Source organism: Perca flavescens, chromosome 7 (assembly GCF_004354835.1).
Source record: "Perca flavescens isolate YP-PL-M2 chromosome 7, PFLA_1.0, whole genome shotgun sequence".
NCBI classification, from domain to species: domain Eukaryota; kingdom Metazoa; phylum Chordata; class Actinopteri; order Perciformes; family Percidae; genus Perca; species Perca flavescens.
Window position 1 is genome coordinate 18,846,077 of NC_041337.1, and position 26,217 is coordinate 18,872,293.

General features: G+C 40.8%; 5 protein-coding genes across 12 annotated transcripts in view; all 5 read right to left on the reverse strand.

Moving 5' to 3' along the window:
- The window catches only part of LOC114558104 (homeobox protein Hox-C10a), a 131,164-nt gene that overhangs the window by 19,139 nt on the left and 85,808 nt on the right, over positions 1–26,217 (reverse strand). For 3 of the 7 annotated variants that reach the window (XM_028581846.1, XM_028581844.1, XM_028581848.1), the window contains exon 3: positions 11,081–11,376. The exons of 2 other annotated variants lie outside the window; for them this stretch is intronic. The gene's annotated coding sequence lies outside the window, so the exon portion shown is untranslated. Of the gene's footprint in view, positions 1–5,529; positions 5,608–11,080; positions 11,377–22,749; positions 22,792–26,217 lie in introns of those variants that run through there. 2 more of the 7 variants (XM_028581849.1, XM_028581850.1) reach the window with 2 other exon arrangements.
- hoxc5a (homeobox C5a) lies at positions 170–3,124 on the reverse strand. The gene is made up of 2 exons (XM_028581863.1): positions 2,453–3,124; positions 170–1,248 (listed from the first exon to the last, which is right to left on the reverse strand). The coding sequence occupies exons 1-2, from the start codon at positions 2,928–2,930 to the stop codon at positions 1,040–1,042; spliced, it is 687 nt and encodes a 228-aa protein (XP_028437664.1). The 5' UTR covers positions 2,931–3,124; the 3' UTR covers positions 170–1,039.
- Positions 3,961–6,041, reverse strand: hoxc6a (homeobox C6a). 2 transcript variants are annotated; one of them, XM_028581862.1, is made up of 2 exons: positions 5,408–6,041; positions 3,961–4,961 (listed from the first exon to the last, which is right to left on the reverse strand). In XM_028581862.1, the coding sequence occupies exons 1-2, from the start codon at positions 5,802–5,804 to the stop codon at positions 4,654–4,656; spliced, it is 705 nt and encodes a 234-aa protein (XP_028437663.1). In that variant the 5' UTR covers positions 5,805–6,041; the 3' UTR covers positions 3,961–4,653. The 2 variants fall into 2 exon arrangements, with proteins under 2 accessions (XP_028437663.1, XP_028437662.1); XM_028581861.1 differs by having other exon boundaries at positions 3,961–4,964.
- Positions 14,840–18,530, reverse strand: hoxc8a (homeobox C8a). The gene is made up of 2 exons (XM_028581859.1): positions 17,779–18,530; positions 14,840–16,409 (listed from the first exon to the last, which is right to left on the reverse strand). The coding sequence occupies exons 1-2, from the start codon at positions 18,212–18,214 to the stop codon at positions 16,093–16,095; spliced, it is 753 nt and encodes a 250-aa protein (XP_028437660.1). The 5' UTR covers positions 18,215–18,530; the 3' UTR covers positions 14,840–16,092.
- Positions 22,005–24,458, reverse strand: hoxc9a (homeobox C9a). Its single transcript, XM_028581858.1, has 2 exons — positions 23,808–24,458; positions 22,005–22,791 (listed from the first exon to the last, which is right to left on the reverse strand). The coding sequence occupies exons 1-2, from the start codon at positions 24,349–24,351 to the stop codon at positions 22,547–22,549; spliced, it is 789 nt and encodes a 262-aa protein (XP_028437659.1). The 5' UTR covers positions 24,352–24,458; the 3' UTR covers positions 22,005–22,546.

The window sequence follows — 26,217 nt, forward strand, 5'->3', positions numbered from 1 at the left end:
AACAAAGAAAAACTGTAGTAGGCTATTTTGTAAAGTAACTTGCTATAGTAGTTTAATTCAGTAGACCTATAGCAGAAGTCATTACATATACACCAGCTGTGTGATTCCGCTACCCCTGATATGAGAGGAAAACAAACAGAAATGTGCATACTGACCATAGGACAATTCCTTACTTTTAATGATGAGACTTTATTGGTTACAATCGACAATTAAGCCATCTATCAGTTATTAGGCCTCGTGTAAACCGTTATTAGGCCTCGTGCGAACCAGGCGCCTTAAGTTTACAGAGGTCGAGAGAAATGGCTTTATTGCACATCACAATATTATCACATACAGTTGCTGAATTATACACAATGATTTAGATTCACAAGGATATGACACACAACATGGAGGATGCCTTCACAGAAACCCACTCACAAAGATTTTAGCTCACTGAACACATCACACATCCAACCACTGCAACATATTAAAGAGTGAATTTACCAAGGAAAAAGAAAGATGTGGAAAAGTAGTTCTACTGGTGGGAAACTATCTCGCTGTTGCTCTTAAGCAGCCAGTCATATTTTTTGTCTTTATTTTGATTCGTTGACCTTAAACTTTTTTTTTTTATCACGTGAATCATGATAGTGTTGGAAATGATGCAGGCTATCACCCATCCCCCACTACTCCTGTCCTAATTAAAAACGTAGATTAATAGTAGCATTGTGCCGCCTTTCAGTGCACTGCAGACCAAAGGCCTTGCAGCGGGAAGGACCCTGCTCCCCTCAACCTCTTGTCCCCTTCGTGCAGCAAAGTGAGGTTATCATCGCATGGGCAGCAAATTAATTTAGAAATGTAAACCGATTGATCAAAGTGAGTGATATTCAATACATTAGGTCCCAAACTGCAGCAAGTGACACATAATTGGTGATGAAGCACACAGAGCGGTGTCATGATGTCATTGCTCCAAGCAGTTCATCCGGAGGTCAGGCGGCACTCCAGCACCGTGCAACGTGGGGCTGAAAACGTGCTGCATGCACCCCGCTCTCTGATGCACTTTTTATTCCTTCACTTTGATCTTTGAGTCCTTCTTCCACTTCATTCGTCTGTTCTGGAACCAGATTTTGATCTGCCTCTCGTTTAGACACAGGGTGTGGGCGATCTCTACGCGCCTGCGGCGGCTCAGGTACCGGTTGAAGTGAAACTCTTTCTCCAGCTCCAGAGTCTGGTAGCGGGTGTAACTGGTCCTGGACCGCTTACCCTCCGATTCTGAAGTGGTATTAAAATCAGTTAGCTTTCAGCAGCATTGTAGTGGTCAATAAATATAATAGTAGGCCTATAATATTATTACATAGGCCTATATATAAAAAAAGATTGGTTATCCATATAAATAAGCATTAGAAGCACACATCTATTAATTTATGTCCACTTCCACCCTCATTTAAAAGATCAAACGTCTTTATATAACCTGATATTACTTACTGTGGATTTGTGTAATAAAAATGTAGCCTGTCAGACTGATAAGGATGGTCTAACTACATCCAATAAATATACTCCGTTTAAAGAAAGGAGGGCCCTCTACATTATTTTGCATTAAAACATATACACAATACTATTACTTAAGAAATCGTATTTTATTGTATAACGAGATAACTAATAATGTGTTGGCCTCCCTGTAAACACTGGCCTCGACTAATACCGTTGCACAGGACTAAACAGCGTGGGAGGAAAAACAGATGTGTAAAATCTAAAGAAGTGGGATTAGAAAATGGAATCTGATGTTCTCCAGATATGTCTTCCTATTTATAGAGTTGCTCATGAACAGGCATGCTTAGTAAAGCAACAGGCCTTTCCTGCTCTTACACTTGGATATTTTTAACGTCCCTGCTGTGTTCTCCTGGATGTTTGCATATGGAGGAACACAAAACAAAAATAGCTTCTTTTTAGCAGCAAATGTGCTCGCTGTCCACACGCAGCCTATAGACAACCAGTGGTTTCAAGGCATGGAGAAGGAGCACGCCTATTCTAATCTTTTAGAGGTGAAAAGTTCATGATTGGGTCAGGGCATTGGTGTTTCCCAGAGTTCAATTTAAGGCTAAAGCTTCTCCCACACACACAGTGAGCCTGATAATGTAAAACATGAACTAAGACTATAAACGAAGCAAGGCAAAAACTAATACTTAGATCGGAAATTGTGAATATTATTTCATAGTTTTATCACAGTTTTGTTCTCTTATCCAATTATACCACCATAAATCACGCCACAGATCACCTCTTCACCGTAAGAGAGCAGGTTTACGAGCAATGGATGCCTTTGTCATAAAATTTATGACCGCGAGTTTTTATTATTTCCTGCGTTTGGCCTATAAAACTCAAGAAGGAAACTAGAACGGGCGAAAAGAAGTGTTGCAGCGTAAAGAGTGAATAAGGGAAATCATCTTAAGTCGCACTTTAGAAAATAGGCAAACTTTACCGTGGCTCATGTGCAGTTTTGTCATCCATGGATAAATCTGTGGCCGCTGCTCACTGTCCTGACGCTGGTTCACATTTGTGTGTCGTTTCACCGTTTGCGTGTTCTCCGCGTTTCTCTCGCTCTCCTGGCTCTTGTTGCCGCCGGATTTTGCGCTCCTCTCCGGGTCTCTGTCTGCCCCTCGTCCCAGCAGCGCGCTGCTGCAGTAGCTGAGCCCGCTTGCGTCCACGGACGAGCTACTGGAGACCATGGTTATCTGTGGTCCTGACGGGAGAGGAGTATCCGTATTGCCACGCAGGCTAGTTTTCATCTCCTCCCGTTCAACAGAGGTCGTGGGGACGGGACAAGTGAATATCCCGTTCACATTAACACCCTCATAGCGGCTGGACGTGCGCCCAGAAAGATCGAAACTAAACATAGTGTTAGGAGAAGTTGTCTCGCTTGTTTGCCTGAGATTGCAGCTGTCAACATAAGTGCTCATTTTTTAAACTATCACCGATAGCCTACTTTATTTTTTAACCTAGAGAGGACTGCGGCGTGTATGTTGCGGTTATTTCCTTGTTTTTGTTGATCATTGCCTTTCTTTGTAGCCGCTTTTGGAAAATTCAGAGCTGTCTGCCCTAAAAAAATAATCCAGGATTTATAGGTGGAGTAGGCTTTGGTATCTTTTTTTAATTCTTGATCCGACGTGCGCTGCCCAAATATGGGGTATTTGTATGGGATCACGTGCACATGTTGGCCAGTCATAAATTGGCTTTGATACTCAATGGGGATATTGATGAATAGGAGAAACGTGTCCGGTAAACTTTGAGCTGTTGGTTGTTGAGGACCAGGCAGAGATCTTTAGCGCAAAAAGGGCAGGACAGTAAGACAAGAGCGTCATCTGGTGTCTGGTATGGGGCAGAACGGTCAGAACCGGACAGAGCTCTCTACCCCTGACACACTGCGAGTCCACCAACACTCCCATATAATAAAAATATACAATAATAATAACAATAATATCAATAATAATGAAAGGAATTAAAGTGCTCACATGGTTAAAATGTATTACTCATATGGAGTCGAAACTTGAACATCGCTGGGAGTTGTGTTATAACCTAGTAATACAGCTACGGGAATGTTATAGTGTGTAACTGCATATTGGACAACAGCTCATTCCCGTGCTTCTATGTCAATCATGAAGTTGAATATTTCACATTTAAGAGGCCAACATTTGCTTTAAAATCACTTCATTAGCTTATTTGTTACCAATTTGGTTTTACAGCCTCCCCTGACCATAAAGGTCATGATAAAATTAAAATTAAATAAGCCTCCACAATCACGCACTGAGTGTGGAGCGTGTTTTAAGAAATCTTTCTTGCGGTCATCTGACTCAGAACGTGCAATGCTTCCAAAAACACAAGACCAGGGTGACATTTTTACAAATATTTTATTCCATGATACACAATTATGACAAAACATGAATTCGTAACTCCAAAACAGAAGTGAAGAATTACTAGTGTACAAATCTATCTCACGAGGAAAGCCTATTGTTTCAAATGATCAGAAAAGGGGGCTAAGCGCAATTGTATGTTATGCAGCGTCTATTAAAGCGGCTAAATGCACATAAGTCCTCACAGGATTTACATAGTATACTGTTGATTATTTACAGGCATTTCAGGTGTGTGTGTGTTTGTCTGTGAGTGTGGACTACAGTCTTTATTCGTGCAACTTTCATGTTTATGCTGGACACTTTTCTGCGGATGATTCAAGTACTAGATAGCTACTATAAAATAAAGTGTCCGCCGGTCCGTTCCTTCCGTGGAATGGGCATGTACAACATTGAGTTAAGTCTGACCAACACTGTATTTTGTGAGGTGATCAAAGAGTTCACAGTGATGGATGGGGTGTGGGGGTAATACATAGATTTTACTGGCATAAGAAATAACGTAGAAATTAATACTTCTTTTTATTTTCACAATTGTGGCATTGCAATAACAAACAAACAAAAAATCAGCGCTCCAAATGTCACAGGGGCTGTGGCTGAAATAATCTCGATTTCTAAGGCTCAGCACTCCTGTAGTCAACATAGGATATAAGTGGGAGAGCTGCGGGTAGCCATCATGCAGTGAAGTCGCTCTCAAGTCCATTTAGATTTTTTTTAGGTAGTTATGTCGGGTTTTGATGGTCATCAGGTGTTTTTTTTCTCTTCTTCTTTTTTTGAACTATTCTTTCTTCTTGTCCTCATCCTTCTCTTCTTCAATTTCGCCATTGCGTTCCTCCTCTGGAGAGGCTCCTGTCTGTTCACTTCCAGTTACCGTGGAGGTCAGGTTGCTCTCTTTCTTCCATTTCATGCGTCGGTTCTGAAACCAGATTTTGATCTGCCGCTCTGTTAAACAAAGCGCGTTTGCGATTTCGATGCGTCTGCGTCTGGTCAGGTAGCGGTTGAAATGAAACTCCTTCTCCAGCTCGAGTGTTTGGTAACGAGAGTATATTTGACGTCCTCTGCGTCTGTCTGTCCCGTAGCCCACTCCTGCTGAAATACAAAGTGAAGTCACTAATTTAATCGTTTATAAGGCGAAGACACGTTTGACATAAAAAGCATGCTGTGCTCTAATAATACTTTGAAGCAGTTGAGCATAAGTTTTTATCTCATTGTTAAAATCATAATTGTGATCCAAATCCACGAAGAAAAATAAACACATTTTCACTGAAAGTCAAATCCTATCTCATAGGGCATCTTTGCTTTATTATCTAAAATAATAAAAGCATAATGTATTCTCTCTGTCTCACGCTACTCATTAACTACTATATCTTTCTTAATATGAAAGCTGTTTGTTTGCACATGCAAAGGCCCATCTACAAGTCGAGGGGATACAGTAATGTTTTATGGGGCCATAAAAAGTAACTTACTCTCTTGGTAAGACATATCGTAAAACTGGCCCATTTCCTTAATTTATTTGTCGTAGTAAAACTCACCGCTGTGTGAGTTCATTCGCTGCATCCACGGGTAGATCGGGATGTTGGTTTTCTGATCCTGCGCTCCTGCTCTTCCTTGATCCAAACTGTACTCTTGAGCAATGTGACTTTGTGTATTGAGTCCCATGTTTGTTTGTCTGCAACTGGGGAGCACGTCCTTGTCTTGAAGAAACACGTTTGATCCATATTCATATTGTGCCCTGCCAGACCCAAACACGACATTATCTTGAGGAGAGTAGAAAGGTGCATATATCCGATTCTGGGTCACAGCAGCACCGTACGACGAAAAATGTCTGACTGTGTCATAGGTGGTGGAGTTTAGGGGTACGTTAGGTAAAACATCTTGACCACCAGATAAATGGCAGGAGAGCGACGGGTTTGCGAAATAAGAATTCATACCTTGTCTGTAACCCTCTCTCCAACTCTCCCCACGTCTTTATCGGTCTCTTTTCAATCTCGTTCTCAGTAAATCTCCTTCCCGTCTGTGTCAACCAACCACACCTTTCTCCAAGGTCTTCTTTTTTTCTCCGTGACTTTCTGCTTCTCTAACTGGACGTGGGCTACTTTGAGGATTCAATATTATTAATTTTCAATCTCCGGTTAAGACGCACAAACCCGAGTGTTATAGCCGAGGCTTGGCTCGGTGAGAGACAATATGACAACGTCAGCTGACCATTCTCCACCAATTGAGAGGCAGGAGTTGAGGAGAAACTGTAGCTTTTAGCTCAGAGCTTGAACATTAGTGCTAAATGCCGATAAACACAACGTAGAGTTGGAGTGGCACACTATAAGCTTGGCTGGGTGAGACATTTTTACTTGAAGTTTAAGAATATGTGGTGTTTAGGGAGGAAGTTTGATGTGAAATGTGGGCAGTGTCATTCAGTACAGTGATCACACTCATTGCAAGGCGAACAATTTGCATAAAAACACATGAACACAACGCCAAATGTGTCTTATAGAGTGCAACTCAGGAAATCAGCTATTAAATCAGTTTACTGAAATATAAAGCAAAACCCTGCCCTGTGATTCTGAGTTATTGTGTGTGTGTGTGTGTGTGTGTGTGTGTGTTTTTCCAAAACTCCGTTTTTAATTTCATAACACCACTGCAGCAATGGGCTACACTATACATGCTTTCATCCGACAGGACACGCCACCTCTGTGTAAAGACTGAAATTCTTATTAGAATTTATTGTTCAGCCATATCGACGAGTTTCCAACATACTGTTAATGTTTCCATTGTGTATGAATTATCTGGCATGTGAGCAATTTCAATGCTTTTGCAGTGAACTGGGGGAGGGTGTAGGTGGTAAGAATGCGTTTATGGTCTCTCTTCTGTGAGGGCAATAAAACAAGTGACGTTCCCCAGCACACCAACAACTATCTCTGCAGCAAAGCCCTGCAACACGAGCAGCAATCTCCCAGGCTCAGAAATTAAAGCAATGCACAGCACGTGGAGGCATAAAGTCAAGGGAAATTGCGTGCATAAGTCCGGCCGACTAGTAAAGAGCTGCGTCTAAGAAAATCATTTCTGTCACTCTCTTTGAAAATCTAATCAGTTATGCGACTGTCAGAATACGCCAGACAAAGTCCTCCACAGGCCGAGAGTGCCCAGTGTTCACTATGAGCTCACAGCTCTCAGATACAGTCTATTTAACTCATAACAATTAACAATATGCTTTAAATGTACGCACAGTAGAATTACAGTAAAATGCAACGTGTTAAAATGCTTATGCAGATGTTCGCCTTTTCCCCCTGTTCTGATCATACTTCGGCATTCCTCTGACACACACAGGGGAAAGGGGAACCGATAATTATCTCAGCAGCAAATTATGGGTTTGGAAATTACTTTAGAGGTGTTCTGCAAGAAATTTGCGAGACTTGAGCGCATGTCAGGGCGAAATGTGCTGCCTGTAAATGCGTAACAAGTCCATATTAATGATAGAAAAGAGACCAGCTTCTCTCACCCAGTTTTCTGTGATCCATATAATAAAATTTTCTTTTTTTTTTTTTTACAGCTGATAAGAGCGCAGTTTTACACCACCAGCATTCTATTTTTAAAAAAACAAGCACGTTTAGACAGGAAAAAAAATCCACACATTCATTTAAAACAATATTATTCACATTATCTTGACATTTCGCAACAAGCCATAATACATACCAATAAAATAATCAATACAGTTATTGAAAATGTCTGTTCAAACGCAGCAGCCTATTGGTCCACTTCATTGATTTCTTCAATAGGGTGAATACTTGCAGCCTAAACGTGCAACACTGTTTGGTCTGTTGTTTGGGATCCTGAATAGCCCATAAAAGAGACAAGAACAAAGAGAAGGAAGTAGCTGGTGCAATAAAAGTTCCCCTTCACCTTATTCGTGGCCATATGTGACATCCGCGACGCACAGATTTGAGGCAAAAAAAGCGCAAAAGTTGGAAGGGATAATGTCCCAGTACTGCTGTCCTGGGATTATAATTTCCTTTTCAATTTGATATTAACTAACGAATTAGTTGATCATGGGACAGTATAACTCAATAGCAGGATGTAACTATATGAATGCATTTTTAACCGACGATGTAACCAAACATAAAACATTACATAACACAAAGTATATTCACTACCTTAAATGCTAAATGAAATTTGAATTTAAATTCAAACAAAGGCAATGACGCCCAAAATGTGATGAATTTGGTATTTGGCAGACAGTGTTTCTGTCCTGATTTGTCATGCTCACGGTGTCAGAAGCAGCATGTGTGATTTGTGAAAGCATTTGTTTCATTTTAACAATTTCTGTTCTGTCACCATACAGTTGTTGTAATTTACTCATTATAAAAAGCTTTCAAATTAACAGAACTTTTAAAAGCTTTATTTAAACTATTACATATTAGATTTAATTATTTGGGTTTAAAAGCACAGATTTTTCTCAATTGTTAGTAAGCCCACCCAAAAAACACACTGGTCCATAAAGTTAGGTTGTAAATAAAGGCTGAACACTAAAGCCAATGTGTGGACTGGAAAGGCAGGAATGCAGCCGAGGTTGTGCCAGTGTGCAGAATTAGAAAGGTCATTCTTTCCCTCGTGTTTTAGCGTTTTATTGCGGCCCGTGAGGCAAATCACAAACGCTGCTTCTGATGCAGGAAGGAAAGAAGCCGTTTGGTCCACGTTTGCACGATCTTTAAAAGGATATTATTAACGAATGAACCAGCAAGGTCTAAGACGAATATATATATATATATATATATATATATATATGTGTAAAATAGCCTGATACTAAGAACTAGCCATTGATATTAATAAATAGCATTAATAATTCATGTGTATGCTTTTGATTTGTAGTTATCTACGGTGAATGCGCAATGAAGGCTACATCTGATGGAAATCATGCGTAACAGGACTATTATTATTATTATCATCATCATCATCATCATTAGTATTGTCAGAATTTCTTTTATTATTATATTTGTCGAGTTTCTAATGTTAGTTACAATCATGTTGGATCGTTTTTAAATGAACTCTTTAATTGGCTCTTCTGAAGGCCTCATTTAACAGCCTGCTCCCCTGCAACACAACAGGGCCCATCCACGTCCATGAACTTAGAGCTTCTCTTTAGCATTCTCATACATCAATATCCAACAGCACAACATTACTCAGAATTAGTTATATGGGGCCTGTAAAATTTCTGCATTATCAGCCATGATTAAAAACACAGCGAGGGAGGCAAAGTCTGGTCTGCCCCTGATGCTTTTTCCTCTCCCCCGCTTCTAACCTTACTAATAAGGAGTAATTCACATACTAACAATGTAAAGCCCTCTATAAGCACTTTACCATCGCTGGCTAGCCCAATTAATGTCCGGAAGTGTTCGACTTTATGCTCGTTAAGCACTCAGGAAGCTGTTGCCCAATGAGCGCATGTTGATCCACACATCATAAATTATGACCATTAGTAGGCAAAATTTTTGCCCTGTCGGGATTTGTAAGTGAGGTTCTAAATGTGGTGATGCGGACAGATGCATGACTTCATGGAGTTTAATGCCAACCTATCTCTGGTTTTAAAAACACTGCAGGGCAAAACAATAGACTGTGGTTTTCCCCTCTTATTTTAAACCAAGATTTACCCAACCTCAACGTCATGTATAAAAGACTCTCTCTCTCTCTCTCTCTCTCTACAGGCATATTATTGGGCAGCAGCGGACACGACTCATTGCAATAGCAATGTTTCATAAGGGAAAAACAAGCAACGTGTGTAACAGTAGGTTATAAGACTTCACAGGCTTCGCCAATAGTTGTGTTTCACAAGATTAAAATGCAGAGACTGCTGAGCTTCAGCAGGGGACAGGAACACATGAAATCACTTTATGACACTAAAAATATTTTGTCTATGCACAGACAATAATAAAACACAGAGGGAGCATTTCAGCAAACTGATCCTTGATAAGACAACCGCTTTCAACTCCAAATGCACATAATAAGTACACACACACACACACACACACACACACACACACACACACACTAGTATAAAGATGGGTTTCAGCCCCATTTGTGTGATGTTCCACATGCTGAGGATATTTATAAATTAATCTAGATCACAATGTTTGTCAAAATGTTGGAAAGAAATCGAAGAAGTGGACTGTATTTGGAATTTGGCCCCGTCCATGTTTCACGCAGTTCGATCATAACTAATAACTAATGTTATAAAAAAAAATGTTAATGCTGGTGGTTTCAATGATAATATCTGTGATAATATATTTTGCTAATGGTGTAAAATGAAAATGGTGTTGGCTAAATAAAATCTCATCCTGCTCATCATCAATGTCGTCAGTGATTATGTCACAGCATCAACAAATCACTGCATCTCATTATATCAGAACAAAACAATAAAACAGACCATTCTCTCATTCTCCGAGGTGACAACAAATCAGACACTCAGAAACACTCCTCGGTGTCAGCTCGTGCGGTTACCATGGATGTTACTCACTGGCAGCAGTGTATCAGCTGGGTCAGCTGACATCCGCAGTGGACCGCCGCCGAAAACCAGCAGCCATAAACAACAAGCCTCAACACCCGCCCACTTCCACATGCAACACTTCTGATCGCTAGGGGGCACTGCCGGAATATATATATATATATATATATATATATATATATATATATGTGTGTGTGTGTGTGTGTGTGTGTGTGTGTGTGTGTGTCTGTGTGTGTGTGTGTGTGTGTGTTTGCGTGTGCGCGGTACGTGTACGTCAAATTGCATATGATATGATAGTAAGGCCCTTGGCACAGGCTGAATATGACGTGAAGTATGGAAACAATATTTAGAGCACATGCATGTAATTTGTCACTGCCTGGTCATGGGTGATGACAAAGTTTATTATCAGTAGGCAATTTATTACACATCGGCACAGAATCTCTAAAATGCTCCGCTAACGAAGGCTAAAGCGTTCAATACACACGCAGGTGCTGCTACACCAGCTCCAGGAAGGTACAATGAGCAGCCTCCCAGGCTACAGGTTAGGTCACAACTACACAGAATAGACATCTCACTCGCTCACTCGCTCACTCACTCACACACACACACACACACTGCATCATTCATTATTTCGACCCAGCCACCACCAGCTGATTGCCAAACAACATGAAAACATTCAGAAAGAGTGATAGAGATATGTCTGTAATCTTACCCCAGCACGCTCTCCGTAGTTTGTAGCTTCGCTGTGGTCCAACACAGCGGCTGAGGGGTCACGAAGGCGAGTGGGAAATATCAACAGAGCGGACATCTCCCACGTACTGTCTTCACATCCCGGATAAGGAGCTCATGGAGACAGACTGTCTGTTTGCCGAGAAAAGTCTTTTCTAGCAGGCATGCTTGCTTCTTTTCTCTTCCCAGTCGCGGCTTTATTGCCTCGGGGGGGTGGGGTGGTGGTGGGGGGGATAAACGCAGCGGCTGCTAGAGGCGGCGACTGTCCCGAAGATCCCTCTGTCAGGAAGTCGGAGATCGGATGAATATCACAGGAAGCAGCGCGAAAAATTATTATAGTATTATAATAGAGTTAAGAAAAAAAGACGTTTCTACGCCAAAGCTTAGTCTGCTGCTGATACAAGGGAAGGACCAGAGAATAGACAACAGCATAAAGTTCATGTTCATAGAGCGTGTGCCACGTGGCTCGCCGCAACCAATCGCAGGGAGGATTCAGTCGTAAACTTTTATTACTCAGCTGTAAATTTCTCCCTTTAACAACCAGGAATGTTTGCACCCATCTTTTCCCCTTTTCTTTTTTTCGATTGCACTAAACTAAAAATGGCCACACGACAGGGTACGTGATACTAAGATTTCCCATATGTTACAAATTAGACGTGCGTCAAAGAAAAATGACAGTTCCCCTGGTGGACAAGCTGTATGCCATGATGTACCCAAGCCAACGGGAAATGGGAAATCAAAGTGTGTGAGTAAGAAAGAGAGAGAGAGAGAGGGGAGAGAGGAAAAGAAACAGAGAGAGGCTTAGAGAGACATGGATGGAGAGAGAGAGAGAGAGAGAGAGAGAGAGAGAGAGACGTCCAATTAAACTTCAATTAGCTAAACGATACTTCCATATTGGGCCATTTTCTCTCTGACTGAGTCTCAGGATGGATTGCATGCCAGTAAGCAGATATAAGGTTCCACTGATCACATGAAACATCAACTAGATGCTCAAGGTACATGCGTAATATCAAGATTATGTAAAATGTAGCTAGCCTTAAGTGCTGGAAGGAGAATAGTCAAGTTTTTAAACTTGAAACAGCTAAAGGTGGAGTTTGAGGCTGCAGAGAACACACACACAGGCGCGCGCGCGCGCTTTACAACCTTCTGACAAAGAAACAACATACACTGTAAATCTTGTCCTAACTTTCAACAGGATATATGAGTAACACACACAGAGAAGGAAAAAATGACCCATTTGAAACTACGGACATACATTTTTTTCATCTTAGAAATGAGAACATGAGGCGACCAAGGGTTTACAAGAAAATGTCTTCACCTTTGACAAATATACTGCATGGTAAGAGATAGAAGAGTGAGAGGATTCAAGATGAAGAGAACAATAGATGAGAAATCATTTAATTTGAGCATAACGCGCAGGTTTTTCCCCACTAGAACAAGACCTCTAGCTTTGTTTGTTTTTTCAAGAAAATGATGGCACGTAGTCTCAGTGACGAATAAAATACACACACTACACCCAAATAATCCGAGGCATTTAAGTTACATACTTGGATGAGCCGCGCACCTTGTCCTTGCAGGCCGTGATCTCCACACTGAGCCTCGGCACACAGAGACAAAAGATGCAGACCCATCCGAGCCGTGCTTTACACCGCCAATAAAGTTTACAGCAGGTACACTAAACTTTATTGGTAATGTCAACCCTGTGGTAAAAGTACACACACACACACACACGGTGCAGAATAGCTGTGACTTGGGGACACATCCGGAATTTTCTAAAGACTACACGCAAGTAAATAGAGAAATAAACACCGTGGATGGGCTGCGCTTTGACGCAACATTGTCTCATTTAGATAAACACAAGACACAATTGGGGGGAAACAGCCCTAAACTGAGGATCTGCGAGACCCTATTTGATTTTGTGGTATCAGCATGGACTTACATTGAGGAAAATTGAAAAGCAGCTTGCAAGCAATGCGCCTTTTTACACAGTCAAAATGCAATCGTTAAGCCTGTACGTAGAACTAAGCAATGGTTTCATTTTCATTCGTTAGGCTACACTAACTGAATACATGTTGCTCTGCTTTGTTTATCTGTAAGTTCGTTTCACTGAAAACAAATAAATAAAACTATTAAGAAACAACCGTTATTTGAAGAACATTGCGCAGGTTTGTTTATTTTTATTTATTTATGTGTCTACAAAAAAATACATGGTTCCGTTTAGGCCTTCATTTTTCCAAAACTCATATCTACCTTCAAGCTTAAGAAATAATCACACTTTTATTAAACTTACGTATTTAACTTTTGAATTAAAGTGAAATACCTAATAAGTAAATAGTATTAATTTAAGGAATAACAGTCCCACTTTAGAGTATAGTCTGCAGTATAGTGTCTCATATACACATCGAATGGATCACTTCAGCTTGTTCAGATCTAGTCTATAACTGAACGGGTAAAAGGGAGACGCACCAGACGTTTTGAATAATTTTGCTGCATGACACATGAAAGAAAACTAGACGGAGAGACGGTACTGTTAATTAGTCGAGATGTAGCCTAGTTCTAAAAAATTTTTATATATATATATATATACACACACACACACGCACACACAACTACTAGTCTGTTATTGGCCTTCAAAAAAAAATACAGCTCGTATTTCAGTAACATGCGGGTGGAATTCTGTTGCAAACAGTAGTTGGAAGAGGTCAGATTTCATGATTTGAAAAAGAAGCATCAGATTACTATACGGGACTGAGTATTTTATTTATTGTAACAACATCTCAAGTGACCTACATTGCTGCACCGTTTGAGACACATGGAAGTGCTTGTGCTACTTCAGTGGTACTCTGATTGTATGTTGACTGTTTGAACGTTTATTCTCAACAGTCATCATAACAGCAGCAGCAGCTGGACAGGAGAGGAGGAGACACAAGGTGTTACCTGCACTTGGCCTCCTATCCGCTTTGATTTCAAGGCTCTGGTGCTTTCCGGAGGTTTGTCTGGACACAACGTTTCACACAATACATGGTATACACAGATAAAGCCTCCCTCGTGCTTTGCCATTATTTAGTCTGATTATTAACATCACGCCAGATGTTTGTTCATCTCATCTCAAACAGCCATTATTCATCCCAAGATTCATTAAGAAAAGCTCCGTGTCCTCCCTGAAGAGAGGAAGTTTCTTATTAAGAGGATGAATCAAACACGACTCAGGCTTTGGAGAGTAGCATGCTGTGAATGGGATTCGCAACCTTTCCTTAAAAGGTAAAGGGATACGTCTGCAAAAGCACGTCTGGCGTTTTTTAATCGAATTGGTTGAAAAGTTTAAATTAGGCTGACTTTAGCCAAGAGGCTATTCAATATGCCTGCGCCTCCTCTCCCCTCCTGCCACAGCCAGGAAATGTTTTTAGCGTATATGGGCACAAAATCAAAGCATCATCAAAACATCACCATTGTTGCACGTTTAGCCATTTCCTCAATGATTTGTCTTGATTGTTTGTATCAAACTACTTCTGGATATGAAAACGGAGGCTCATATTTGGCTCTACAGCATCCCAAAGTTGATAAGTCGTTAGAGAGAAAAGCATAGAAGGGGAAAAAGGTAACAGAATGTGTACGCTGCATATTAGACTGGACTGTGACTTAGCTTTTCACTTCACATATTTTTTATCTGTGAGGGGGAGGGAATGATTTCAGTAACCGAGGCTGTAATATCAATACAAAACAGAAATTATTGTGAGCCATTTTGTTTATTTGTAATTTTACATCAACAATGGCGGGGACACACAATTCCGTCTTTCACAGGAGAAACACCAGGAAACGAGCATATTGTTAACATCAATATATAACAAGACGTACATAAAGATTATATTCAGTGCAAAAACAACTACGCTATGTCACCAGCACATTAAAATAAAAATTCCCTTATTTTAAAATCCTTGTAATTGTAGCATGTATTATCATAAACAGTAAATGTGCGTTATAGGCAGTTTTAGTTGTTGGGGAAATAGCTTGCAATCGAATCAGAGCGATGCCACAAGTGAGGAATATAAATTCAGCAAAGGCAAAGCTCTGAGTTTAGGTAGTGCCGTGGTACAATCTCAAAATAGTTTGCTTGGCTTTAAACTAATTGTCTTCCCAAGACTCACAAATTGTCTTCAACAAGTGTATATTGTATATTGGGTAGGCTAAATGCTACATACATAACTTAATATAATGATGATATAGAACACTTTTAAAATTAAAACCATATGAAATCTCTATATTCAGAAATCTCTATTGCAATTCCCCCAGGTTTAGGTAGCATCAAAGGATTTCAAACGATTGCATTTCCCTGGTAATCCTAGAAAAAGATGTCTGAGGAGCTAATGGCTATCTTTGTCTAGGCCATTCACATGAAAACGAGTAAAACAGTAACAGTAACAATTAGAATAATAAAACTTGTGGTTTCTACACAGGTCGTTAGCCAATGTAACTGCTGCGATGATGTTTGAACACTTACTACTAAGTTATAGGCCATACATTTCGCTTACAATTTCGGAAAGGCTACTCTGAAATGACGTCCATGTTCTTTTAAATGTAGGCTATAATATATTTACAACACAGGTCGGCGTTGGTCATGTTTTGATCTTATTTGGCTATGCTTCTGATACAATTATTAAAAGCAAAATTGGTATAAAAAAAATAAGCCATTTTCCATCTAACATGCGTTTTAATTGACCCTCTTTTGGCAAGGGTGACTGTTCTATCAAAGAAAATGAGCTACAAGCGTGTGTAGCTTCTACAGAATCCAAATGCAACTCATGTTAGGATAATCGTGAGAAGGGAGAATTTTGTCTACTTATGACAGCAATATTAAGAGGGATTCCTGTTCCCTCTTGACATAATGAAAGGGTGGTCATAAAGTTGACGCTCTCTGCCTCCTTGTGACTCTTCGTCTGTTTATGGGACCTCTCTTTTCTCTTTTTCAGCCATATAACCATAAAAAGGACCATAAAATCACTCCTTGGTCTCTTCTTTCTCTTCCGCTTCTTTCTCTTCTGCCTCTTCCCCTTCACCGTCCTCGTTGCCCTCTTCCTCGGCCTCGGCTTCAGCCTCTCCTCTCTGACCCGGAAACTTGTCTTTGTTGTTTTCTTTTTTCCACTTCATCCTCCGGTTCTGAAACCAAATCTTCACCTGCCGCTCGGTGAGGCTCAGGGCGTGAGACACCTCAATCCTTCTCTTGCGGGTCAGGTAAGGGTTGAAGAGAAACTCCTTCTCCAGTTCAAGAGTTTGGTAACGACTGTAGGTTTGCCTCCCGTTCCGTCTGCCTGGGGCTTGAATAAAATAAAGCCAAGAGGTTAGCTGGACTGACAACGGTCCCCAATAAAAAAAAAAAAATCATTCAGATGACTTATAATTACATTTGCAGAATTAATGAATACTAATCGTTCAGCTCCTTCATTTAGCTTTCACTCATATTCACATTCACTCAAGAGCGGTGGGGGGGGAGCTCTTATTTAAAGTGTGAGATGGGTAAAACTATTAAGCAATACAGTTCGTATTCCGTGTGGAATTTCCAAACGTAACTGTATGTTTTACTTATGTTTGTGCCATTTACAGATCTGTCTGCAGGTGCTCCGACTTTTACGCCCACTTTCACTAAAGAGTGACTGGGTGAGTGTGAGAATATATTCTGTATTTGTATTGAAAATGGCTATCAATTATTAATTAATATATCTATAAATTTAGGCAAGGGTGTCCTACATTGTCATCAGTGTATTGATGATAAATTCCTACAAACCAAAATCAATATATTCTATTTTAGATTAGTATTTAAACTACGTGTAGAAGCACATACATTAGTATGGTTTTCCTCACTAGCAACAGGGCCTGTACGAGCCTGGTTGAGATTTTCAGCCACACACAGAGTGACACACACATGAGGAAAATAAGAAGAGGGGGGAAAAGTATGAGAAAAGAGATGAGATTAAGCTGCACTGTAACAACAGATGGGGGTCAGGCTAATGATAAATATCTCTGAGCAGATAAAAAATTAAGCTTACACCTGTGTGGAGTTAATGTAGCCTGATAGCCTGAGCAGAATGATCCATGAATGGAGAGGAGGTAATATCTACAAAGCCCTTATGATTATGGCTGTATGAGTCTGAGCCACATTGGGCCTGTGGGTCAAATTACCCCCAAACCCCGGATTCTGGATAATCGGGGCATGTTGTGTTTCAGCTAACCCTCCTGTCACTCTGCATGCTACTAGTGTGTGTGGCACCACCATATTTTAAACTATGACTTATTCATTCTTCCCCCTAGTGCGTTTAGAGTTTGTGAAATATCTTATTACAGCGATAATTGACTTCAAAGAGCTGCTGTCATGAGCTGTGATCAGCAATTCGTTGTTTAAAGGCACTTTTTAAAGCAAAATTCAGCCCTGCATGGACATGTGCTGCAGAGTTAACAGCAGCATGCAGTACAGGTTGTATGTGCCCCATCATGTTCCCTGACTTATTGCGTTTTATAGTTAAGAGACACACTCGTGCATACTCAAGAATATTTAGCACAAATGCAAACAGACACATAACACAAGCACACACACACACACACACACACACACACACAAACACGCACGCACACACATTCACGCGCGCGCGCTTACAGAGTAACATTGAAAGAATAGGAAATATTTCTGACCGTGGGGTCTCATCCAAGGAAACATAAGACTGGGACTGGAGTTTTGATTTAAGTGGCCTTGTCCTTCTCCGGGGTTAGAGCTGCTCGACGATTTACAGTCTGGGTATTGCGCTAGGCTTGCGTCTTGCTGGGTACCATAAAGCGTTTGCCTCGGAAGGGCTTCATATCCATAAAATTTCGTTGCGTCTCCATGGCAAGCCAAAGCGCAGGGGTTTTGCTGGTATCCGGGGTTGGAGATCCCAGTGGTCCCGTGGTGGAAAAAGTCCTGCACATGATGGGACGGGTGCTGAAAGCCCGGTGCGGCTGCTCCGGGTCCGTAAACCAGCGTGTGGCTGCGGGCAACGCTTTGTGGAAACCTGCAGTCGTAGTAAGTTGGCTCCAGTGACTCGCCGCCTTTGTACTTAGAAAAAAGAGGATTAACAAAATAGGAGCTCATGTTTAGTTAGCATCAAGCAGACGGGCTCTCTCGCAGAATATCTCCTTTAGGATGATGGCAGCCTTTTGTTTAGGGTCCCAACTCGCACAGCGCGCACAGGCAGACAAACCGGAACTAGGAGAAACGCTGCCCCTTTGGACAATCTACGACAGCTCACTCTGTCTGAGCCGTTCCTCTCATCGGATTTCTCTCGCAGTCGTGAGTGTTTTTCCCCAGGTTTCGCAGGCTCAAACCCGGCTCATGGCATGTGCTTTGGGTGTGCCTTAGCAAAGGTTAAAGCTGGCTTGCTCCACCGGCACAGTCACAGACGCTGCTCTTTTCTTTCTTTTTCCTTTTTTTTAGCTTCCCACCGAACCACCCCCACCACAAGCGCCCCCCACCCTCCTACACCCCCCACCCCTTCATCTTCCTACGACCGGTCAGACGTGGGCCCTACGTATATCCACCTTGAAAAGAGCTGCACTAATCTTAACCAACAACCCAAGAGGCTTTAAATATGATCAATGTTATGTTTATCACAAAAAGCTTTGTTATAAGCTGATCAATGGAGATGTGGAGTGGTTAAGATAAAGACTAAGACACATTACACACATACACTTCGCTTGTTGTCTTTGCATGGAGGTTATGAGGTGTACAAAGCAGAGAAGGTTCCCTCTTTAAAAACCGATACAGCTGTTATGAGTTGCTGTTTTCCCTGCCAGGCCCTACTGAAGCTTATACACTCATTTCTAGAAAACAGTGGAGCTTTTATGGGCTCCAGGATGTCAACATAGCAATTGGGAAGTATGAACACCAAAACGTAACATAAAGCAACACTGAAAATGCAAAAGCAAGACAACATTGAAGCTATGACATGCAAGTGAAACAATGTAGGAGAATAAGACATAACATCATCCTCGTGTAATCGAGTAAAGGCCAGGGCGACACACTTGCACCATGCGCTGTAAAACACCGACACACGCAAATATAAACACGACCTGTGAATACTAGGTGCCACTTACTGACCCCGTAAAACCGACGAGGATAAGCAGTAAATCTCCCACGTGGAGGAGTTCATAAAATTTTACATCAGATGTTTAGCTACAATGAGCGCGCGCACATTTCCCAGCTCAATAGTTGTATGGGCTCTATCTCCAAATATGCCAGTGTGGGTTTTTTTTGCGGTTACTGACGTTTTATACACATCATCGTAAAATATGTAAGGCGCACTGGGCGAATTTATAGACCTTTCACACACTATAAATATGCAGATTGCCAATCATTTTTGCACACTTCTTGGGGACTTTGAGCTGCTGGTACAGACGAAATTGAAAATGAAAAAATGAAATTATTTTTATTATCAACATTATTATTATTATTAGGTTATGGCCTACTATTATTATTTTTATGTTGTATGGTGCGAGTAGTATAACCTATATAATGTTGTTGCTGTTGTTACTGCTGTCAGTGTTGTATTGATGTTACTAATGCAAATTGTTATTAAAGTCTTTTTTTAATTGTTTAATTGTTTCTGGCTGTTCATTTATTATGTTATTGTTATGTTAATTATGTGTTTCTTTGTTTTTCTTCTTAAGTATTTTAATGGAGTTATTCTTTTTTAATTTACACCATGAAATATGAGAAAAACAAATGCAAAAAAACTAAGAATCTAAACGCAATGCCGTATTTTCATATCCAAAATGCAGATATTTTTGCCCTTTGTCAAAATGAAAATACTGTCTTAGCAAAATAATCCTATTTTTATTGGGTACACAATAATAAATAAAAATATATACCACAACATCCCAATTAACTTATACATTTTATGACCGTGAGAGAAGTGTTTAAACCGAAAAAGTGACAAAAAGTAAAATAAAAATGTAACTCACGAGACAGAAATAAAATAAATAAAATAAAAACAAAATAAAATAAAAGTCCTGTTTATGCACACACTCTGTGTCCAACACAACAACCAGCTCGCTGCATTCTGGAGTGCTGCTCTGTGGCCTATTACACAAAATGCGGTGGATGAGCATATCTGTCATTTTGTCATCGATAGGTTACTCTTCATTTTTCAGCCAAGCCACAGAGCTGTAAAGAAGCCCTTCAACGCACTAACCCTGCTCAACACATGGACCAACAGCGTCATCTAGTGTACAGATGTGTGCCTAAACCTGAATGAATCCACCAATCAGAAACATTTGTGATGTGGACAGAAAGGGTCTCCCCATTTGTCCAAACGTTATACGTATCACGTACTTTTCCTGAAATAAAGCAGCGTTAAAGAAGCCATTTACTACCAGATCTGTAACTACATGCCGCCAGTCTCCTCTGTTTTACAGCAGGCTTGAAGTAGTTGTTGGGCTGTATCCTTTCCCTGCCATGGCCGCTACCTGCTCTCATATAAGAGATAACAGTGCTCTGCAGAACTCATATTTGTGCACAATAACTATTGACGTTTTCCCATCTAATTGTAGGCTAATAGCCCACTCATGTGATGAAGTGCAGGGGGTTGCGGCTGGCTCACAAGGCAAAAGTCTTGCATGCATGCGTGCGCATGACTCTCCTTTGAAGGAGTCCACCACCACCGTCCATTAAAACCATAAAGTAATTTAGCCCAGACGTCTAGCCAGTTAGTCGAGTTTGCTTTGTTCGTCTGCATTTGAGACAAACAGCCGAGCTCCAACAGGGGCTGTAAAACTGGCAGTTTTGTCCGAGCTGAGCGGAAATGCACTGGATTAGTCTTTGAAATTACAGCATCCTGTCCGTATTGTTTGGCACCACAAAAAGGCAATTTAGGCCTATCCCAGGAAACAAATGCGAGACTTGGGAAACTGTCTCTCACGTTTAAACTCAAATGTTCAAATTTAGTCTCTGATTGTCCGATCGCATGTGGGCCTGGCGAACATATTCAACTAGCAATACGATTATTTATAAAGATAATTCATTTAGAAAAATACTTTATAGCAGTTGTTAATATTGATACACGAATACGTTCTTGGAAGTGTGACAACTGCACAAATAGTTCCGGCTACTTTCAACACATAGCAGGGCATAGAGCAATAAAACAAATATCGCGCATGTATTACATATATCTTTTGCCCCTATACGTTTTTTATTCAATTTAAATGAACAATAGCCTACAGCTACATATCACCAATAGTTAGTAAAATCGTAAACAGCAGAATGAATTATTTTGCAGTAAAACCGGTGCTTATTGTTGTTGGAGAAATGTACTTTTCTTCTACTCAAAAGACCAAACAGGGCTATTTGTGTTTATTTGGCGTGTGTGCACTTATCCTTAAATATATGCACACCTGTAAATACGTGGCTGAGGCATAAATAATTCTAATGAAGACCCCAATTTGAAGCAATGCAAAGCTAAATAAAAACAATGTTGTCTTGCTAAAGCCTTAACTGCTCTGACAACGTTACATTTTCGATCTCGCCATTATTTGCGGTGGCAGAGCTCATATAGGCCTTTGCTTGCTTGGGGGAATGCTCATCGGGAAAAACATAAGACGAAGAATTGTGGAGGCATAATTATTTAGCAAACATCCATCTGTTTGCAACATGTAGCTTACCCAATAGTGATTTGGTAACTCAATTTATCTGCGGGATTTTTTTTTTTTTTAAATCAAGCAAATAGTTAAGCTGATATTTAATGAGATGCTGTTTGTTAGGCCCTCTCTGCCGCCACGTACTAATTAATGTGTTTAGTCGCAAATATGATACCCTCGTGAGTCACAATGAACACAGCATACAAGCACTTAGTGATAATGTTTATATTTGCAGAAGTCTGTATCTACACACTATCGTTAAACTCGTAGGCTACAATCAAAAAAGATGCACAAATACAGCAACAACTATCACAAAAATACAAGACAGACAAGTCCGATGGCAGATGTTCCATTTCTGTACAAAATACTGCACCTGCACAACAACGTACAAAGAAAGAAACATGAAAGAAAACATTCACATCATAAATTATGGGTTTGTGAAATTCAAAAGAATTCAAGTATTCTCTTTCTTCAGACAGTTTTAACATGTCCAAAACTGCACGTGTATAATTTCTCTTACAAAAAAACGTAAAGGTATTTCGAAGTGAAGGCAGAACGTAATTATCTCCCTTAGAAGTATCTTTTTCTTTTTTATATAGGTGGACACACACGTGTGCACTGGAAAATAACATAATCAGAATCAAAATGTCTCGAAGTTAAGGTTAATAGAAAATCCAACATAGTGATAAATACGAAGAGGAGGAGAGAGAGGGATCATCGTGTGTTTTGGTACATCTGTGCTGTCCATGTGACTAGTGGTTACTATGGTTGTTTTGTGACTGCAGTCCACACATTATTGTTCTTTGCTGTCGGTCTTTTCTTTGTTCATTTTCTTCATCTTCATTCGCCGGTTCTGAAACCAGATTTTGACCTGTCTCTCGGTCAGATTCAGGACCCTCGCGACCTCGAATCGGCGGTCTCTAGTAAGGTACATATTGAACAAAAACTCCTTCTCCAGTTCGAGAGTCTGGTACTTTGTGTATGGACATCGCTTCTTCCTCGTGGAGCGGGCGTGTATCCAATTTGCCACAGGGTTATCTGCAAGTAAAAATCATAATAATAATAATAATAATAATAACAATGACAGAAAATAGGGGCAACACTGTGAGGCATTTTAAAAACATTAGCTTTTAGAAAATTTGCCTTTCGATTTACAGCAATTCCGTGGGCTCATCGCAAGGTGCCACAATTGAAAACAGTGACAAAACATACACAAGTTTGATATTTACCAATAAAGCTAAGCTGATAGTTAAAATGTTGAGGGAAGATTCTCAGCCTCAGACTATCCAACCCTACACTCATTTGCTTCCTTGTCCCCTTGACTTGTGAGTAACACCGTCGTAAAATACTCAATGCGCTTATTCACTTTATTGGCCCATAAAATGGCCCGTGGTTCAAGCCTTTACAGGTCCGTGGTGAAAGTCCTCCAGTATCTCCCTACATTCCTCAAGTTGGCTGGAAGAGTCATGTGAATTTGTTTTGGACACAGAGAGGAGAGCACATTTTATATGCAATATATAATCTTCTCTTGATATAATCTTCCATCAAATGGAGCCCAAAACTGACGGGCCTACATGAAGAAAAACAAAACAGGACTGGAAGTCGGCTTATAGGGCTGCATGTGCCGTGCGTAATGGCACTGGGTCAACACATGGTCGTAAAAAGGCATTATAAAGCATTTTTATAAAGCATTTACTGATGAATATTATATAACATGTCGGTTTAGGTTGTTCTCTTAAAAAGATCACCTTGCATGTTTTACCATTACGCAACAGCCTTCCAAATTCAACGTCTTCCTGTAGGTTTGAGTCCATGTTTACAACCCCGTCTGGTTTTATAGCCCCAATATTAGCCTAGTAGCGTTTGTCTTTTATAGTTCCTAAAGCTTTCCCCCCTAGCAAAGGCGATTCTGCTCAGCTGAAAAGGGAGGATGAAACAGTTTATAATTTCACGTTATGCGGGACGTTAAAATGCTTCTAAGCAAAAGCAGCTTTACACAATCCCAAACCAAAACACCCACCCGGTTGTAAAAGACTGTAGGAGCTTGAACTTACTCGGATCTAGCTCCGGCTTCTCGTCTTTATGTTTCCCTGAAGTCAGGATTTCCGACTCGGGAGAGGGGATATTTTGCTGCGTCTTCTCTCGCATGTCAGTGGACGAGCAGTACAGATAATCCGTGTAGGTCCGTCCGCTGGAGCCGAGACACTCGGCGGCTCTGTGCTCCTGAAAGGCGTCGGGCTTCAGCCCATAGTGCCTGCTGTTCCCCGGATAGCCATGGAAAGGCACGGCGCCTGATATCGGCTCCAGCCATGACCGCATATACCTCGAGTCTGTGCCTAAATGAGGTTGGTGACTGTATGGATGGTAAACCACTGATGACTGGGAGTGTACAGGGGTCCAGGAGGTGGAGAAGACGGGTGCCTTGGGTGCGAAGCTGCAGGAAGGAAAGTCAGCACACTCCGGTACTAGAGACGTCGGGCGAGGGCCGGCTGGGTGCGAACCGGGAGCCGAAAACCGAGCTGCAGCAAGGACATCCTCGTTTTCATGGTTGATCAAGGAGTCCACATAATAATTACTTATGGGACCCGTGGTCGACATGTCGAAGCTTCCCCGACTCTTTTACATGCATCCGATTATTATATGGAGTGTATGTGTACTTTTTTATCTAGCCATAGAACAATCAAGGCAGGTAATTATTTCTCAGCGCTTCCCTGGCTGCTATTGGCTGGCTCACCGACACGTGATTATATTTACCCCCGCAAAAATTGTACAGTGGATCAATGCGCCACTTATCCTGGGATACCAGTGCACATAATCGGATTAAAGAATGTGCTCTTTTTCTCTTTCTCTGGGACGTATTAGAGGTAACTTTAACAACCATGATTCTTTAATAAAGAAAACGTGTCTTGGTAGTGCTACTAGTGGATCTTTCTCTAGTCGCAGTACAGACCTGCGCAGTGTTACGTCTAAAACCGAGCCAGGCACTATTTGATGGTGTAATCAATCTCTGTCTGGCAAAATCTATCGTAGCCCCGTGTTATTGCAATGGATAGTATTACAGCATTAAAGTGTTTATTGTATCGTTGAGGCCTTTTATCTTTATCAAAGCAACAGCACATTTGATAAGGTGAAGGGTTTATAACTTCCTGTGTTATGCTGTTTATTTCGCCTCCACAGTAGCTACATATAGGACTAGACAGATGCGAGAGAGGGAATCAAAATAGGGGATGCAGGATACACCAACAATTAAGTTTGCACCGTTTTAACGGGCGCAACCGACCAAACATTTCGGATCTGCGGAGATAGGAGAGGAGGGGATTCAGATTCTTGACAAGCAGCCCACTGCAGCGGGTTATATTCGGCTAGTGACCGTCTATGTTTTTATGCCCATCAATAAATTTTAACGAGGACCATTTGATTGTTCATAAACGTGTCGTTAATAAGACTACATCCGAGTTCCTCGCTCAACATAAAACCACCACCACTTTATGCACGCAAAACAATTCCTATCAAACAGAAAGGCCGGAGACAGGAAACAGAAGACTGCAGAGAGAAGAGGAGGTAAAAAGGTTCGTTAAAGGTCTAACTATGAAAGCTTTTATAACAGGGATAATGTTACTCTTGTATCTAATGACAAGAGTTTACCGTTTTGCCCTGAGATATACTAGAGTAGCTTGTCAGTTAGCAGACTGTGAAACAGCCCTGAACTCATCTGCAGGGTTGCAGCGACACAGCCAATAATACAATACTAATATACGATGAAACGAGACTAACCGAAGAAGACACCAGTGTCCCAGGCAACACTTATTAGACTAATTGACTAATTGTGACATAAATACTGAAAGTTTAATGCGCATGTGTAGACTGTATGCGGTCGACAACAACATAGCGTTATTAAATCCTAAAAGCTGCACACGTTATATTCCTGTGATGTGGTGACTTTGATGGAGGAGTGTGTATTTGTACATGTTTGAGAAACGGTGATGCCGAGGAGTGTCATTCTGATTAGTTTTAATCTTACCTGTATGCATGTATGTTTTTCTGTGTAGGCAATTTTTTTTGTGTTTTATGATTATGTGCGTAATTGCTGTTTGAAATATATATTTTTTCTTTTACTGTGGCCCGGTAGTTTGAAGAAAAAACTAATTGAATTGAATTATTGACAACTTTAAGACAAGGGAGCTAAATATAAGGGTGTGTAGACCTGCAAGAGTGAAATTATAGTGCAGTCGAACAAATCACACTTCACTATGCTGTTATTAACTTGAAATGCATGGGTGCACTGTGTTCCATAAATACGAACTGACAGTTTAACCAGAGAGCCCAAAAGACTAATTTTAAAATAAATCCCGGTTTATGAGTGATACTAACGCGCGATAGGGAAAATCTCTAGAAAACAAATCTAGGCTTTGTCATCGCCAAGCTACAAGGATCACATGACGTCACTAATTAGTCTAGACTCAA

What these genes read in the sequence shown, in the direction of transcription:
- hoxc5a (XM_028581863.1), bottom strand. Translation starts at nt 2,930, where the DNA reads ATGAGCACTTATGTTGACAGCTGCAATCTCAGGCAAACAAGCGAGACA. An exon ending in AAAACTGCACATGAGCCACG is followed by an intron (nt 1,249 to 2,452) that starts GTAAAGTTTGCC and finishes ATACCACTTCAG; the next exon opens with AATCGGAGGGTAAGCGGTCC.
- hoxc6a (XM_028581861.1), bottom strand. Translation starts at nt 5,804, where the DNA reads ATGAATTCTTATTTCGCAAACCCGTCGCTCTCCTGCCATTTATCTGGT. An exon ending in GCGAATGAACTCACACAGCG is followed by an intron (nt 4,965 to 5,407) that starts GTGAGTTTTACT and finishes TTTGTATTTCAG; the next exon opens with CAGGAGTGGGCTACGGGACA.
- hoxc8a (XM_028581859.1), bottom strand. Translation starts at nt 18,214, where the DNA reads ATGAGCTCCTATTTTGTTAATCCTCTTTTTTCTAAGTACAAAGGCGGC. An exon ending in TCCTTGGATGAGACCCCACG is followed by an intron (nt 16,410 to 17,778) that starts GTCAGAAATATT and finishes ATTTTATTCAAG; the next exon opens with CCCCAGGCAGACGGAACGGG.
- hoxc9a (XM_028581858.1), bottom strand. Translation starts at nt 24,351, where the DNA reads ATGTCGACCACGGGTCCCATAAGTAATTATTATGTGGACTCCTTGATC. An exon ending in GAAGCCGGAGCTAGATCCGA is followed by an intron (nt 22,792 to 23,807) that starts GTAAGTTCAAGC and finishes TTTTACTTGCAG; the next exon opens with ATAACCCTGTGGCAAATTGG.